Genomic DNA, 17836 nt, shown 5'->3' with positions numbered 1-17836 from the left:
AAGGTTGCCCAGTGTTTATGTAAAGCACTTTTAAGTAGGTTAAAAAAGTGTTATATAAATGCAATTTATTATTATTATTATTATTATTATTATTATTATTATTATTTGAAGCACTTAGATGTGTGTTTTTGGTCATTATTCTGCTGGAAGGCTCATGACCTGCAACTAAGGCAGAGATTCCTGACCCAGGGTAGTATGTTTTTTTCCAGAATTCCTTGATAATCTTCTGATCTCATTGTGCCAGCACATAATCAAGGCACCAGATGCAAAATGGCACACAGCAGCCTCATACTATATCATTAATGAGCTTCAATATTTCACAGTAAGGCTGGTGTTTTGTCTTCTGTAAACATAGATCTGCTGTGACTTGTGAAAAGGCTGTAATTTACCTTAATCTTTCCAAAGGACATTCTTCCAGAAGGACTGTGGCTTGTCAATGTAAGTCAATTTTAGCGATTAATAAGTCAATTTTAGTGATCTCCAGTCAGGCTTTTTTTGTTTATTTTTCAGAAGTAGAGTTTTCCTGGGTCTTCTACCATCGAGTCCACTTTCATTTAGACAGTGGCAGACGGTGTGACTTATAATTGTTGCACGTAAATCTTTGAGGTCAGTCTGAATCTGTCCTGATGCTTTCTTTGGTTCTTTCTCCACCATTTGAGCTGTCTTTATGTTCAATCTGGAGACAGCTTTCCTCTTTCAAACACATCCAGGGAAGTTGGCTATGGTCCAATGAACCTGAAAGTTGTTGATAATATTAGATGCCATGGTCAAAGGAACATGAAGCTCTTTGGAGATGGTCCTGTAGCCTTTACCTTTATCTTCTTCCTTTCCTTTTTCAACAACTCTCTCAAAGCACAGCAGAATTAATATTTTTCTCCATTCCAATAGGTGGAGTGATTGATTAGATGATGTTAATTTGAGTAATTAGCTTGAGATATCACTACAATTAAATTGTCTTTTAACTTTTAAGGGGTCCCAAAAATCTTGTCCTTTCCATTTTTCATTTGTTATTTAAAGTAATGTTAAGTCACAAATCAAAAGTAATGTGTCTTCACTATAGAATATGGAACAAAGAATGGTGGAACTCGGTCACTATCATCTTATTTCATAGAATGTTGTGATTCTTTTTAAATAGTAGAAACATGCCAATAATTTTGGAGGCATCTGCCTCAGTGAAACTGCTTCATGTCCTGAGCAATTAAAAACTAAATGATGAGTTGATTCCTTTTTGTTATATCCAAACTACACTTTAATATCAGTATTCAGACAATTTGAATAATACAACATCTAGAGGGTAATTCATCTGACTAACTAATCTGTGTTCATGGTTTGAATCCTGTGCCTGGATGTTCACTGTGTGGAGTTTGCATATTCTCCCCATTTTTGCATGAGCTTTCATCTGAGTACTCTGTTTTTTTCCCTACATCTCCAAAAGCACATTAATATTCTTTGTTACTAAGTTTACATAAAAGCTTTCAAACTCATGTTTTGTCTTTAAATGTGTTGAACGTTAAGTTATTTTTTTCATTTACATTTATTTTTCAAGAGTGTCCTAAAAATGTCAAGTCTCCTATCAACTTCATGCAATTCTGCACATCTGAACAATCTTCAGTTAAGTTTGCAAGATCACCTTTTTGTTTTTAATGTGCAGAGCTGCCTTCAATGCCTACATATCAATTGGTAAAACCAGCCAATATGGAGATCTCTTGGATCTACTTTGCTTTGGCTTCGGCTTCTTTTTTATTCTTAGAGTATAATTTTCTCTAGTCTTTGTGTAAATTGCTGGGATACCTACTCGTGTAAAGATTGGCAACTCGGTGAACGTTCTTCATCTGTGAATGTTTTTAGATTTTTTGTAAATAGTCATTAAACCTTAAATCTTATTTTCAAAACTCCTTTGGAAAGGCTATGCTCACAATATTAAAAGTTTCCATAACTTCTACAGCTAGTGCAAACACACACAGAGTCTCTGAGAAAGAGATTGATGCTTTAAATGTAGTCTGCTTTAGACAGTGAAGGGCTTTAACATGAAAGCTAAAACCCTACACATCATGCTGGCTACACCGGACATCCTGTAATAGAATTCAGTAGATGCTTGAAAAAAGTGGACTTTGTGACTGTCAGCTGTGGCACATGCCTGTAGAATTATGAGGACCGGGGACATGCATATCATGACCTGACTACAGTATTCTTGTTTTCTGAACCATTATATGATGTTAAAGACTCCATCATAAATGTACCCATCCTTTTGTGAAATACCTAGAGCAAAGTGATTCTCACAGTTTGGTATGAAAAACTAGAAAGGTCATGACTGGACTTAGTGACAAAGTCTAGTCTGTAACATCAAACCGCTATATGAATAAACATACCGTACATTAAAGTTCATTAGGGTAAGGTGGTGGGAGGAGAGGAAACGTTTGATTTCTTTTAATATAGTTTTTAGTTTAAGTACTTTTTTAAGTAATTTAAATAGTAATTTACTTAGTAGTGTAAATCCGTGTTGTAGATGCCTCCTTTTAACATTTCCGCCACTTATTCTTGTGTGGGTATAATAAAAACAAAGTGCAGCGTGTTTCAGTAGCTGAAAATCAGAATGCATATTTAAGCTGTGTTCTTAAAGGAAGCAGTCTGTTCAAAGTCCTACTGTCTTTGAACAAGGAGAATTTAAAAAAAAAAAAAAATTTGCATAAAAAAGGGGAAGAGTGTTTGCATTTTAGAGAACAAATTATAAAACACAGGTAGTGTTCTATCTGTTTTCCTGATTGTCTACTAAATGCCAGCATGAAAGCCATGTCATTTGAGATGTTTTTAAAGAAAGCTTTCTGGTAAGTTTGCTACACAATTTTGAGAGGGCATTCTCAGGTGTTTCTTGACATTAGCAGTAGGTAGCCATGTAGAAACCTGAACTAGTCTTAAGTATCTATGATGTCTAATGTTGTATCTCTTTGGAAGAGAAACAATGTACCACCAGATTTGGGTTATGGGCATGGTGGTTATTTTTAATCATGACAGATATTTCACATTACTTCCATTTTTATTTTGTGTTATTCTTTTAGATTATCTTGATTAGGGAAAACTATATATTTGCTAATGGCTTTGATCAGAATGTGTCAGTTTAATTCTGGCTTTCATAAAGTATGCTGGATATACTGTCCATTTCCAGTGTTATTGGATTTTTTTATTGTTCTGTAGGGCAACTTATTGTGTAATAGCACTCTGGGAAAGTCAGATATCTCTGGAATGTATGTTGTATGAATGTTGTACGTTGTAAATCCTATTTTTAATATTTTTTAGCCTTCCTCCTGTGGTCCTTTTCAGGAAGTCACAAATCCTTTAAGGAAACAGCTGGGTCAATAGACTAATTTTTACAAACTTGACATTTTGCAGTAGATTTACAGAATGATTCCCAGTTTCTCATAGAGGGTGGTTATTACAAACCTGTCCCTTTTCAAAATATAAATCATATAGAGAGAGATTTTTTACATCACTTGAAAACTTTTTTATTTTTGTTTGCTTTCTGTCAGACACGACTTGTATTCTCCAAACACTTTTGTTCTACAAATTCAGGTGCCTTCAAAGTGTATGAAGTCTGTGTTAATCCCTTATTTGGTTTCTGGTATATCATGGGAACCTGGCTATTATTAACAGGATTACACCAGCCTGACCTTAAAGATTTAGTTTTGTTCTGGTTGTGGAATGTCACAGAGCTGACGTTACTGATGGCCTTCATTTTTTATCTGTCGTTATAGATCTAGATTGTATATTAAGATCATGTATATGAAAATGGATATCGGGAAAGTATGTTTTCATGTGCTGAAATGCTTGGGTTTGTCTGTGTTCTACATGCTCAAATGCAGACTTTACACTTGTTGCATATTGCAGAAAATTCCAATAACATAAGGTTAATGAAACCAGCTTTCCAGAAATCAAATGATAGCATATGAAAAGATTTCCTCCAAGAAACTAGACCTGATTTTGAAGTAGTTTTGCCAGTAGAGTACAGTCTATGCTAGAAAAAGAATAAAGAGAGGGAGATGAAATGTCTAGATGGAGGAAAAACTTGAGAAGTGAGAGTGTTGTCATGAGGAAGAGTAGCTGAATGAAACTTTGATGCATCATGCCTAAAAGCCACAACTTGGATGCACAGAGAAAGCAGATATGATCATCAGGAATGCCTATGAAAAAGTGTTTTTGGGAGATCAAATATAAAAAATATTTAAATATATGTTGGGTGTGTTGATGATTGAGATTTTTAGATGCATAATTAATATTCATGAAAAGCACAACCCAATTAGGAGCAGTACAGGATGGAAGACCATATATAGATATAAAGTTTTACCAGAGAACATGATAGGAGATAAAAAAAAAAAAAAAACTTTTTTACTGCTAAAGATATGGATGTAAGCATGAAACTATCAAATCACGCTTTTAAATTTATTTATTCGTGTGTGCCTTGTTTTTATTTTATTTTATTTTTATACTATATATTGCTATAATTACATACACACAAACGAGTGCATATGTACGCTTACTGAGAAAATTATTAGGAACACCATACTAATGGTAGGTTGGACCTCCTTTTGCTCTCAAAACTGCCTCAGTTGTTCTTGTTATGGCTTCCACAAGATTTTGGAAACATTCCTTTGAGAGTCTCATAGGAATGCTCCGGTTGATGGTCTGATTTTCACAAAAAAACACCCGATCAGTGAATTGGCAATCACTCAAAATGATTTTTTTCAGCCCCTGCTTTTCTAAGCTTTACAGTAATTTAGTTGCAGTGGTCCTTTATGCAAGGTACTATTGCTGTATTTTGCCACAAACTTCCTGCAGTGTAAACAAAGAGAAGGAAGTAAAAGTTTGTTTTGTGAGAGAAGACTGAAATATATGCCTTTACATTAAAGGAAGTGGAATAATAAATGGAGAAAAAGAAATCGGAGGAGTAGTCCTGTGTAATTATACAATTAGATAGCAAGAAAAGCTACTTTAATGGATTTGCTTCTTTTTGATGGATAGATAGGACTTTATTTTATCCTTTAACACAGATACTGTTTTAGTTTGAACAGTGAACTTATTTTAAGTGCAGCAGCTTACATTTTCAATTGGAAAAAGAAAAATTTTAGCACAAAATGTGTCTTTCTTACTGTATAAACCTATTTAGCATCTTAGTCTTCTTGATGAAGAATTTATGAACATATGATACATTTGTGGCTTTTAAAATGATTTGTACTGTGCTTATTATTTGTTGCTGTGTGTCATACAGCATAAGTTTTGGTAAGAAACAAGTACTACATAATTAATGTTAATCCATATTTATAATTAAACATCAAGAATTATTAATGTCTTGCTGATACAATGAAGAAAAAATACACCTGTATAAATACAGTATAGTAAATATATTTTATGGTCACTGTACATGAAACCTATAGAATTTCTGTTTGTAAATAAAAAATGAAGAAATAAACCCCTTTGGTCTATAGTTAAATTATAACAATATACTTTAATATAGGACATAAAGCTTCTGTGTTTCTGGTTATGCAGGAGATTAGTGGAAAAATGTTTTTAAAGGGATAAAGGGAAAAGAAATCAGTATTGGAATCCTCAAGTAATAAGAAATTGGTGATTGGTATTGGCCTTAAAAACCTGATTGTAGCATCTCTATATTCTGGTAATGTTGACATGATTGAATTACACACATTCAACAGATTTGCCAACTTCACATTCATGTTGCAGATGTCCCATTCTACTACATCCCAAAGATGTTCTATTGGATTCAGAGCCAGTGACTAGTATGGCCACTAAAGAACACCAAACGTATTGTCATATTCATGAAACTAGCAACAATACTCAAATAGGCTGTGGCATTCAACTGATGATAGATTGGTATTAATGGACCCAATGTAAGCCAAGAAATCCTTCTCCACATCATTATACTATTGCCACCAGCATGGATTGTTCACGCAAGGCAGGTTGGGTACACGGATTCAAGCATTTTCCACCAAATTCTGACCCTGCCATCTTTGTGCCTCAACATATTCATCAGTCCATGCTATGTTTTCCCAGTTGTCGTTCTGTCCATTTTTGTTGAGTCTGTGCCCATTGTAGCCTCAGCTTTCTGTTTTTGACTGACAGGATTGGAACTTGACATGGTCTTTTGCTGTTGTAGCCCATAAACCACAGGGTTTGATGTGTTGTGATTTGTGAGGTGTTTTTGTCCTCACCACAGTAAAGAGAGGTTGTCTGAGTTCCCTTAGCCTTTCTGCCAGCTCGGCAAATTCTGGCCATACTTATTTGACCACTTATCAACCAGTCATTTCCTTCCTCAGACTAAAATTTATTTTGCACACACACAGTCTAGAGAGTGTTGTGTGTGAAAATCCCAAGAGTTTAGCAGTTTAGCATACTCAAAGCAGCCTGTCTGGCACCAACTATCATACCACAGGCAAAATCTTTGAGATCACATTTTTTTCCATTCTGTTGTTTGATGTACTATAACTTTCCTTAAGCTCCAGACTTGTATCTGCATGATTTTAGTGATTGTGCTGCTGCCACATGATTGTCTGATTAAATTGGTGCATAGATAAGCAGATGTACAAGTGTTTCTAATAATGTTTTCAGTGAGTGTACATATGTATGTGTGCTTGTTTGTTCAAGTGTGTGAAATTCATGTATATCTGTGTATATATACTTAATATATCTATTTATGGATGTGCATATATGGTATATATAGGCAGTAAAGATTTTGTCTGTTTTAGAATTGGTTGATGGTAAACAGTCTATGGCATTCAGACACTATAGCAGGTACATCCATCTTGGCCCTGAAGTTCCCTTATGCTCCTTCACTGCATATGTTGATCTTTTGATGTAACTTAGCTTGTTCCAAAGAGTTGTATGGAATTAGGTTATTAAGATATGAAAGTAAAAAAGTTGAAGTATGCAAAACTTTTTTAGTGTTGCACATGAAATTCATCCTGAAAGTGTTTTAGAGTATCTCTTCCTAGCAAGGACTGATCTTAGCTTCCACTGGCCTGGCTCTGAACAAATGTCTATTTCCATTATGTTGGTTGCCTTTGATTTCTTTGTGATGTCAGATCGTTCAAAACTTCTATATTCAGTATTTGTTGGAGGTTCTTTGCAGTGACCTGTATGACCTTGTATTATCTTTTTTATGTTAGCTGTATTTTAATTTTTTGATTCCTGACCAGGTCCATATGATTGTCCAGAAGGCATCCATTTCTCACAATGCCCCCTGCCATGACGGATATTCTAGACAGCTGGGGTGTGGATTCCAATCTTGCTAATGATGTTACCCTCAAAGCAGACTTCCTCTTGCCCAATGGCATTTTCATCCAAATGGAAGTTCCCAGAGAATCGACCATCCTCAACATCAAATCGGTAAATGAAGTCTGTTTTATTTTAAAAATTATATATAACTTATAGAAACTTAAGACTTTTTTTGCTGTGAAGTTTTGATACAAAAAGGCATTTACTACTGCATATTAAATTGTTCTCTTTTTGAATGACATAGATGTTCATGGCTTTATGATATGCTGCTGTGTTTATATGATCAGATAAATATACATGTGTATAAGTAACTCTGCTGAGTAAGCAGCAAATGTAGAAAGAATTAAGGTGCCTTTAAACTATGGTTGAAATTTACTTCTGTTACTGATAAGTTCACATTTAGAAAGTTTTAAGATGGAAATGTTGGCTAAGTATATTTTTTTAGATCAAAGTTGATATCTTCATTGAAATAAAATGCCATTTGGCATTTTTACTGTGCTCATGATTGCCCAAGTAGCATAATTCATCAGTGCTGAAGTTAATGATATTTGGAGTGGGGTGATGATACAGTGTATATACAGAATTTGTATCTTGTTGATGTTTACTATGCCTTAATGCAAAAAATATTTTCTTTACAAGGGCTGGCAGGTATTGGTCAATGAGACAATATTGTACATAAGGAGTAGACCTTCAGTGATCAGCCCTTATTGGTTTTGCAGTCCTTTTTGCTTTTTTTTAGTTATTGATAGTTGTAATAGGTGGTGACAGGTATTTCTATAGCATGTTTTTTTTGCAGGATGTAGTTCAAAGATATAGTTCATGATGTTAGTAATAAAAAATAAACCAATACAATCTTGCATAACATAAACATATAATCAGCAGAAAAACAGAGATTCAAGATCCAAGATTCTTTATTCGTCACATGCATAGTTATACAGGACAACATGAAGTGAAATGCATCCTGATCCGCTTATCAAAAACTGTGCAAAGTTAGAAGAGTATCAGTTAGATTAACAAAAAAGTCCCAGATTGAAAGGTAACAATATAATAGAACATAAATAAGTAAAATTAAGTGAAATAAAGTAGACTTAAGTGCTAAGGTGCAATAGTGCAGTGGTTATTGTGCAAAACCAAAGTTAGACAGATGCATAGTTAAAGGACAGACCAATGCCAAAACAAGGTAAAGGTAGATGTCATGGTACAATTAGAGTCCTTAGGTTTATATTGTTTTCTTAGTCCAGATGAGTCCAATGATAGATGGCAGGACAGAAAAAACTAAAACCAATAAATAAGAAAACCTCCAGTTAAGTTGAAGAAAAAAAATATACATGGGTTCCCAGGCCAAAAGACCACCTAACTCCCTCTGGGCATTCTACCTCACTGTTTCATGCGGTGTCCGCGAGAATTTGACGTACCTGATGATTATCAGGTGTCTGCCATCATTTGACCATTACAGGTGTCTGCACATAGCTGGTGGTGGTGCAGAATGCCTCCACAGAAAATCAGAAAAGCAAAGATCACTGAAGCATGTTGTAATTTTATGCATAGTCTATTAGGAGTGCAAATAAAATGTAACTACAAAAAAGCCAAATTTAAAAAAAAGTGTATTTTTGGACATGGATACGCTATTTTGGAATATGCGTGTAATCTCCCTGATCAATACTCAATGACATTTTTGCCTTGAAAAATTTACATATTTGATTAATTTAATAAGACTTTTTCACATTGGGACTGAGTAGATCTATACTAATAAAAGGCAAAGCCCTGACTGACTGACTGACTGACTGACTCACTGACTCACTGACTCATCACTAATTCTCCAACTTGGTAGGTAGAAGGCCGAATTTTGGCAGGCTCATTCCTTACAGCTTCCTTAGAAAAGTTGGGCAGGTTTCATTTCGAAATTCTATGCATAATGGTCATAACTAGAAGCTATTTTTCTCCATTTACTGTAATGGAGTTGAGCTCGAAAGCCGTGGGGGGCGGAGTTTCGTGTGACATCATCATGCCTCCCACGTAATTACGCAGTACGTAGAAAACCAGGAAGAGCTCCAAAAAGCGCTTAAGAAAACATGAATTATATAATTAAGAAGGCAGTGAAACAATTAGAAGCGAGCGAGTGACATATAAAACCATATTCAGCGGCTCACGTGAACTGACGCAGTGCGCAGACAAAAGCAACAGTTCCAAAGAGTGCTGAACAAAACCGAATTACACTGCTACGCTCAAATAGATAAACCACACGCCGTGGCGCAATAGTAGAGGTTTCGCCTCTAGCGCTGACGTCCGAGGTTCAATTCCTGAGAGGGGATGCACTGAGTATGTACGCACGCATTTTTATTCATTTTACCTTCGCATCCCCTTGGTTTGAGACGTATGAAAAATATGCGGTTAACGCAGAAAGACAGATCACCAATTGAAGCTTTATGAATAATGGATACTTTATTCGCGATCAATGATTGTTTTGGTAAAGCCATACTCAGTGTATTCATTAGATGAAAGGTAAAAAAGTAAGAGCGAGGGGAGGGTAACTTATTGAGGCACGCAGGCAAAACCACAATAGCACGCGGGCTCGATGTACTGTAGTGCGCGTCAACTCGATCTGAATTGCGATCACATTGAAAAATATATCTTTTCAAGTTCTATTTAGTCCATATGTGTCAAACTTAAGGCCCACGGGCCACATCCGGCCCGGCGGGTAATTCAATCCGGGCCGTGAGATCATTTTATATACTGTATTATTGTTATTAATGGCCCAGGGATATGAAGCGCTGGTAACACAAACTACAGATCCCATAATGCAGTGCTTCAGCTGCCTTGCCGAACACTTACCGCGTTAATCAAGTCTAGCTTATGATGCTGCAAGTTATTGCGAAGCTAGCCCACACGATGCCGAAGAGAAAAGGTGATTCTGAACATAGAGCCTTTAAAAACCGATGGGAGGCTGAGTATATGTTTACTGACATTGCCGGTAAACCCGTGTGTCTCATTTGTGGAGCTAATGTGGCTGTAATTACAGAATTTAATCTAAGACGGCACTATGAGACAAAACATCAAGATAACCTGAAAGACCTGAATGCAATGCACAAGATACAGAAAGCAGAAGAGTTAAAGAAGAATCTGACACTTCAGCAGACGTTTTTACCCGTGCAAAATCACAAAGTGATTTCAAGTGAAGCTACTTTTATGGGAGACACAAATGCACCAGTGCAACTTGCCCCACTTTCCCTGTTGCCAAGTAATGTTGAACCAAGTCGGCTGCGGTGTTCCCAAATCGCACTTTGCTGATAAACTGGGCACACTGAGTTATAAGGTGCTTTGGTGACTTTGAAGAACAAAAAGAATTTTGAGTTGTTTAGCAACCCATTTGCGTCGATGTGGAAACTACACCTGTGCAGATTCAGATGGAGGTGATTGAGCTGCAGTGTAATGGCACACTGAAGGCAAAGTACGATACTGCAGGGCCCGCACAGTTTATTCACTCCATTCCGCACAAATGCTCCAGCTCCTTCTACATGCGGCTCGAACCTTGTGCATGTTTGGTAGCACATATCTGTGTGAGAAGCTCTTCTCAGTCATGAAGACTAACAAAACAGCACACAGGAGTCGCCTCACTGATGAGCACCTGCAGTCCATCCTGAGAATCTCCACAACACAGAACCTCACACCAAACATAAATGAACTTGTTGCCAAAAAAAGATGCCAGGCGTCCAGCTCTGATAAAATGACATATGAGCAAAGACAACTGAATGATTTGATTTGTTATTGCTGAAAAGAACAAATTTTATTTATATTTCCAGGTTTTGTTATGCACCATGTTCATATTTGAATTTGTATAATTTTGACAGGATATATTTTTATGGAGAGCAAAATCTTTTGGGATATTTAAAATTTAAGTTTATTTTTATATAAAATTACATAAGAGTAAAGAAATTTGAATGTTTGTTCTTTTAACATTTACTTTATTTCTAACTTGTATAATTTAGACAGGATATATTTTTATGGAGAGCAAATATATAAGTCATTTAAGGTTTGAGTTGATTTATTCCGGAATAATATTCTGTTGACTAAATAAAAATTCCTTCTATTTAAAATTTAAATAGAACTTCAACAGAAACGATAGTTCATAATATCCAGGCAGACTTGCACGTAAGAGCGGGAGTCATCCGTTTTAACAAACAGCATATTGCACTGATACGAAATAGCCTGCCCATTTAATTATTTAGGAATGGATAAATAAATTAAGATTTTGTACAAATAATGTTTTCATTTTTCTTCCTTCATGGATTCTGGCACCCCCAGCAACAGTTGCTCGCACCCCAAAGACTGTATGTATGTATATATATATATATATATATATATATATATATATATATATATATATATATATACACACAAACCGGATTCCAAAACAGTTGGGACACTAAACAAATTGTGAATAAAAACTGAATGCAATTATGTGGAGATGGCAAATGTCAATATTTTATTTGTTATAGAACATAGATGACAGATCAAACGTTTAATCCGAATAAATGTATCATTTTAAAGGAAAAATATGTTGATTCAAAATTTCACGGTGTCAACAAATCCCAAAAAAGTTGGGACAAGTAGCAATAAGAGGCTGGAAAAAGTAAATTTGAGCATAACGAAGAGCTGGAAGACCAATAAACACTAATTAGGTCAATTGGCAACATGATTGGGTATAAAAAGAGCTTCTCAGAGTGGCAATGTCTCTCAGAAGCCAAGATGGGTAGAGGATCATAAAGATGAAAGACGCCTCACGTCTGAACAAACTTGTTAAGAAGGCAGGCTCTATTGTAGGAGTAAAGTTGGACAGTTTAACATCTGTGGCAGAGAGACGGGCACTAAGCAAACTCCTGTCAATCATGAATAATCCACTGCATCCACTTAACAGTGTCATCTCCAGACAGAGGAGTAGCTTCAGTGACAGACTTTTGTCCTGCTCCACTGACAGACTAAAGAGATCGTTCCTCCCCCACACTATGCGACTCTTCAATTCCACCCAGGGGAGTAAATACTAACATTAATTTTATTTTAATTTTTTTCATTTTTATTACTATTTAATTTAATATTGTTTCTTTGTATCAGTATACTGCTGCTGGATTATGTGAATTTCTCCTTGGGATTAATAAAGTATCTATCTATCTAATCTATCTATCTATCTATCTAATCTATCTATCTAATCTATCTATCTAATCTATCTATATCACCAATTTGCAATATCAGAAAGGTGTTACCCAGCGAAAAATTGCAAAGACTTTGCATCTATCATCATCAACTGTGCATAACATCATCTGAAGATTCAGAGAATCTGGAACAATCTCTGTGCGTAAGGTTCAAGGCCGTAAAACCATACTGGATGCTTATGATCTCCGGGCCCTTAAACGACACTGCACCACAAACAGGAATGCTACTGTAAAGGAAATCACAGAATGGGCTCAGGAATACTTCTAGAAACCATTGTCAGTGAACACAATCCACCGTGCCATCCGCCGTTGCCAGCTGAAACTCTACACTGCAAAGAAGAAGCCATTTCTAAGCAAGATCCACAAGCTCAGGCGTTGTCACTGGGCCAGGGATCATTTAAAATGGAGTGTGGCAAAATGGAAGACTGTTCTGTGGTCAGACGAGTCACGATTCGAAGTTCTTTTTGGAAATCTGGAACGCCATGTCATCCGGACCAAAGAGGACAAGGACAACCCAAGTTGTTATCAACGCTCAGTTCAGAAGCCTGCATCTCTGATGGTATGGGATTGCATGAGTGCGTGTGGCATGGGCAGCTTGCATGTCTGGAAAGGCACCATCAATGCAGAAAAATATATTCAGGTTCTAGAACAACATATGCTCCCATCCAGACGTCATCTCTTTCAGGGAAGACCCTGAATTTTTCAACAAGATAATGCCAGACCACATTCTGCATCAATCACAACATCATGGCTGCGTAGGAGAAGGATCCGGGTACTGAAATGGCCAGTCTGCAGTCCAGATCTTTTACCTATAGAGAACATTTGGCGCATCATAAAGAGGAAGGTGCGACAAAGAAGGCCCAAGACGATTGAACAGTTAGAGGCCTGCATTAGACAAGAATGGGAGAGCATTCCTATTTCTAAACTTGAGAAACTGGTCTCCTCGGTCCCCAGACGTCTGTTGAGTGTTGTAAGAAGAAGGGGAGATGCCACACAGTTGTGAAAATGGCCTTGTCCCAACTTTTTGGGATTTGTTGACACCATGAAATTCTGAATCAACATATTTTTCCCTTAAAATGATACATTTTCTCAGTTTAAACTTTTGTTCCGTGATTTATGTTCTATTCTGAATAAAAAATATTAGAAGTTGGCACCTCCACTTTTTTGGAATCCAGTATGTGTATATATATATATATATATATATATATATATATATATATATATATATATATATATATATATATATATATATATATATATATACTATAAGTAGTGTGAGAAGTAGTGTGTTAAAGAAGCAATGAAAAGAAAAGGAAACATTTTGAAAATAACGTAACATGATTGTCAATGTTATTGTTTTGTCACTGTTGTGAGTGATGAGTGTTGTTGTCATATATATATATATATATATATATATATATATATATATATATATATATATATATATATATATATATATATATATATATATATATATATATATATATATATATATATATATACATATACATACATATCTACATATATACACACACAGCTATTTCGTATCAGTGCAATACGCTGTTTGTTAAAACGGATGACACACCGCTCTTACGTGCAAGTCTGCGTGGATATTATGAACTATGTATTTGTTCAAGTTCTATTTAAATTTTAAATAGAAGGAATTTTTATTTAGTCGACAGAAATATCTTTGGTAGGAATGGTAAAACAGACAGGAATATTATTCCTGAATAAATCAACTCAAACCTTAAACAACTTATAATATTTTGCTCTCCATAAAATATATCCTGTCTAAATTATACAAGTTAGAAATAAAGTAAACGTTAAAAGAACAAACATTCAAATTTCTTTACTCTTATGTAATTTTATATAAAAAATAAACTTAGATTTTAAATATCCCAAAAGATTTTGCTCTCCATAAAAATATATCCTGTCAAAATTATACAAATTCAAATATGAACATGCTGCATAACAAAACCTGGAAATATAAATAAAATGTGTTCCTTTCAGCAATAACAAATCAAATCATTCAGTTGTCTTTGCTCATATGTCATTTTAGAGCTGGACGCCTGGCATCTTTTTTGGGCAACAGGTTCGTTTCTGTTTGGTGTGAGGTTCTGTGTTGTGGAGATTCTCAGGATGGATTGCAGGTGCTCATCAGTGAGGCGACTCCTGTGTGCTGTTTTGTTAGTCTTTATCACTGAGAAGAGCTTCTCACACAGATATGTGCTACCAAACATGCACAAGGTTCGAGCCGCATGTAGACGGACTTTTTTTGTTCTTCAAAGTCACCAAAGCGCCGTGCAAACTCAGTGCGCTCAGTTTATCAGCAAAGTGCGATTTGGGAACACCGTAGTGACGACTTGGTTTAACATTACTTGGTAATAGGGAAAGTGGGGCAAGTGGTTGTGTCTCCCATAAAAGCAGCCTCAATTGAAATCACTTTGTGATTGTGCACGGGTAAAACGTCCGCTGAAGTGTCAGATTCTTATTTAATTCTTCTGCTTTCTGTATCTTCTGCATTGCATTCAGGTCTTTCAGGTTACCCTGATGTTTTGTTTTATAGTGCCGTCTTAGATTAAATTCTGTAATTACAGCCACATTAGCTCCACAAATGAGACACACGGGTTCAGTAAACATATACTCAGCCTCCCATCGGTTTTAAAGGCTCTATTTTCAGAATCAACTTTTCTCTTCAGCATCGTGTGAGCTAGCCGCAATAACTTGCAGCATCTTAAGGTAGACTTGATTAACGGTAACTGTTCGGCAAGGCAGCTGAAGCGCTGCATTATGGGATCTGTAGTTTATTGTGTTACCAGCGCTTCATATACCGGGCTTTAATAACAATAATACAGTATATAAAATGATCTCGCGGGCGGATATAATTACGCGGGCGGATGTGGCCCTGCCCTTGAGTTTGACACATATGGACTAAATAGAACTTGAAAAGATATATTTTTCAAATGACAAGTAAACAAAAAAAAAGAGGCTTTGGGAAAAAGTAATTTGAGACAATAACGAAAAAAGTTTTTTGGGAAAAAGGACCAACAAATAAAAAAACAAAAAATTAAAAGAGATCAATTTTGGCAAACATGATTGGGTATAAAAGAGCTTCTCAGGTGGCAATGTCTCTAAAGAAGCCAAGATGGGTAAAAGGATCATTAAAGATGAAAAGGCGCCCCCGTCTGAACAAACTTTTAGAAGGCAGGGCTCTTGTGGGAGTAAAAGTTGGACAGTTTAACATCTGTGGCAGAGAGCGGGCACTAAGCAAACTCCCTGTCAATCATGAATAATCCACTGCATCCATTAACAGTGTCATCCCCCAGACAGGGGGTAGCTTCAGTGACAGACTTTGTCCTGCTCATTTTGACAGACTAAAGAGATCGTTCCTCCCCACACTCATCGACTCTTCAATTCCCCCCAGGGAGTAAATACTAAAATTAATTTTATTTTAATTTTTTTTCATTTTTATTACTATTTAATTTAATATTGTTTCTTTGTATAAATTATACTGCTGCTGGATTAGTAATTTCTCTTGGGATTAAAAAGGATCTATCTATCTAATCTATCTATCTAATCTATCTATCTAATCTATCTATCTAATCTATCTATCTAATCTATCTATATCACAATTTGCAATATCAGAAGGTGTTACCAGCAAAAATTGCAAAGACTTGCATCATATCAAACTGTGCTAACATCATCTGAAGATTCAGAGAATCGGGAACAATCTCTGTCGTAAGGTTAAAGGCCGTAAAACCATACTGGATCTTGATCTCGGGCCTATAAGCACGCACCACAAACAGGAATGCTACTGTAAAGGAAATCACAGAATGGTAGGAATCTTCAGAAACCATTGTCAGTGAACACAATCCACCGTGCATCCGCCGTTGCCAGCTGAAACTCTACACTGCAAAGAAGAAGCCATTTCAAGCAAGATCCACAAGCTCAAGCGTTGTCACTTGGAGCCAGGGATCATTTAAAATGGAGTGTGGCAAAATGGAAGACTGTTCTGTGGGCAGCATCGATTCGAAGTTCTTTTCAAATCTGGCTATGTCATCCCGGACAAAGGGACAGGACAACAAGTTGCTATCAACGCTCAGTTCAAACCTGCATCTCTGATGGTATGGGTTGCGGTCTGTGGCATGGGCAGCTTGCATGTCTGGAAAGGCACCATCAATGCAGAAAAATATATTCAGGTTCTAGAACAACATATCTCCCATCCAGCGCATCTCTTTCAGGGAAGACCCGAATTTTTCAACAAGATAATGCCAGACCACATTCTGCATCAATCACAACATCATGGCTTCGAGGGAGGATCCGGTAAAATGAAATGGCCAGTCTGCGTCCAGATCTTTTACCTGAGAACATTTGGGCATCATAAAGAGGAAGGTCGACAAAGAGGCCCCCGACGATTGAACAGTTAGAGGCCCGCATTAGACAAGAATGGGAGGCATTCTATTTCAAACTTGAGAAACTGGTCTCCTCGGTCCCAGGCGTCTTTGATGTTGTAAGAAGAAGGAGATGCCACACAGTTGTGAAAATGGCCTTGTCCAACTTTTTGGATTTGTTGACACCATGAAATTCTGAATCAACATATTTTTCCCTTAAAATGATACATTTTCTCAGTTTAAACTTTTGTTCCGTGATTTATGTTCTATTCTGAATAAAAATATTGAAGTTGGCACCTCCACTTTTTGGAATCCAGTATGTGTATATATATATATATTTTATATATATATATATATATATATATATTATTATAATATAATAACGCTTTAGCTGAGAAGTAGTGTGTTAAAGAAGCAATGAAAAGAAAAGGAAACATTTTGAAAATAACGTAACATGATTGTCAATGTTATTGTATTGTCACTGTTGTGAGTGATGAGTGTTGCTGTCATATATATATATATATATATATATATATATATATATATATATATATATATATATATATATATATATATATACTAGCAAAATACCCTTCAGCGAGTAGTGTGTTAAAAGCAATGAAAAGAAAAGCAGTTGAAATATACATGCCATATGATTGTATCAATGAATACTTGTGCGAGTGATGAATGTTGTTGTTGTATATACATATATATACATACACACATATATACACATATATACATATATATATACACATGCTCTATAAACATATATATACATATACATGCTACACATCTACATATATACACACACAGCTATTTACATTATCAGTGCAATAGCTGTTTGTTAAAACGGATGACACCCAGCTCTTTACGTTACAGTCTGCGTGGATATTATGAACTATCGTATTATGTTTTCAAGTTCTATTTAAATTTTAAATAGAAGGAATTTTTATT

At 35.8% G+C, this 17836-nt stretch overlaps 1 protein-coding gene across 4 annotated transcripts in view; it reads left to right on the top strand.

Moving 5' to 3' along the window:
- The window catches only part of pik3cb (phosphatidylinositol-4,5-bisphosphate 3-kinase, catalytic subunit beta), a 157670-nt gene that overhangs the window by 62341 nt on the left and 77493 nt on the right, over positions 1-17836 (top strand). For 3 of the 4 annotated variants that reach the window (XM_039755648.1, XM_039755657.1, XM_039755667.1), the window contains exon 3: positions 7203-7392. In XM_039755648.1, coding sequence (XP_039611582.1) covers positions 7240-7392 — 153 coding nt within the window. In that variant the 5' untranslated portion in view covers positions 7203-7239. Of the gene's footprint in view, positions 1-2776; positions 2826-7202; positions 7393-17836 lie in introns of those variants that run through there. The other variant, XM_039755675.1, reaches the window with a different exon arrangement.

This window comes from Polypterus senegalus, chromosome 1 (assembly GCF_016835505.1).
Source record: "Polypterus senegalus isolate Bchr_013 chromosome 1, ASM1683550v1, whole genome shotgun sequence".
Lineage (NCBI taxonomy): Eukaryota > Metazoa > Chordata > Cladistia > Polypteriformes > Polypteridae > Polypterus > Polypterus senegalus.
The sequence above is the reverse complement of the archived record's forward strand: the minus strand, read 5'-3'. Positions and strand labels throughout refer to the sequence as shown.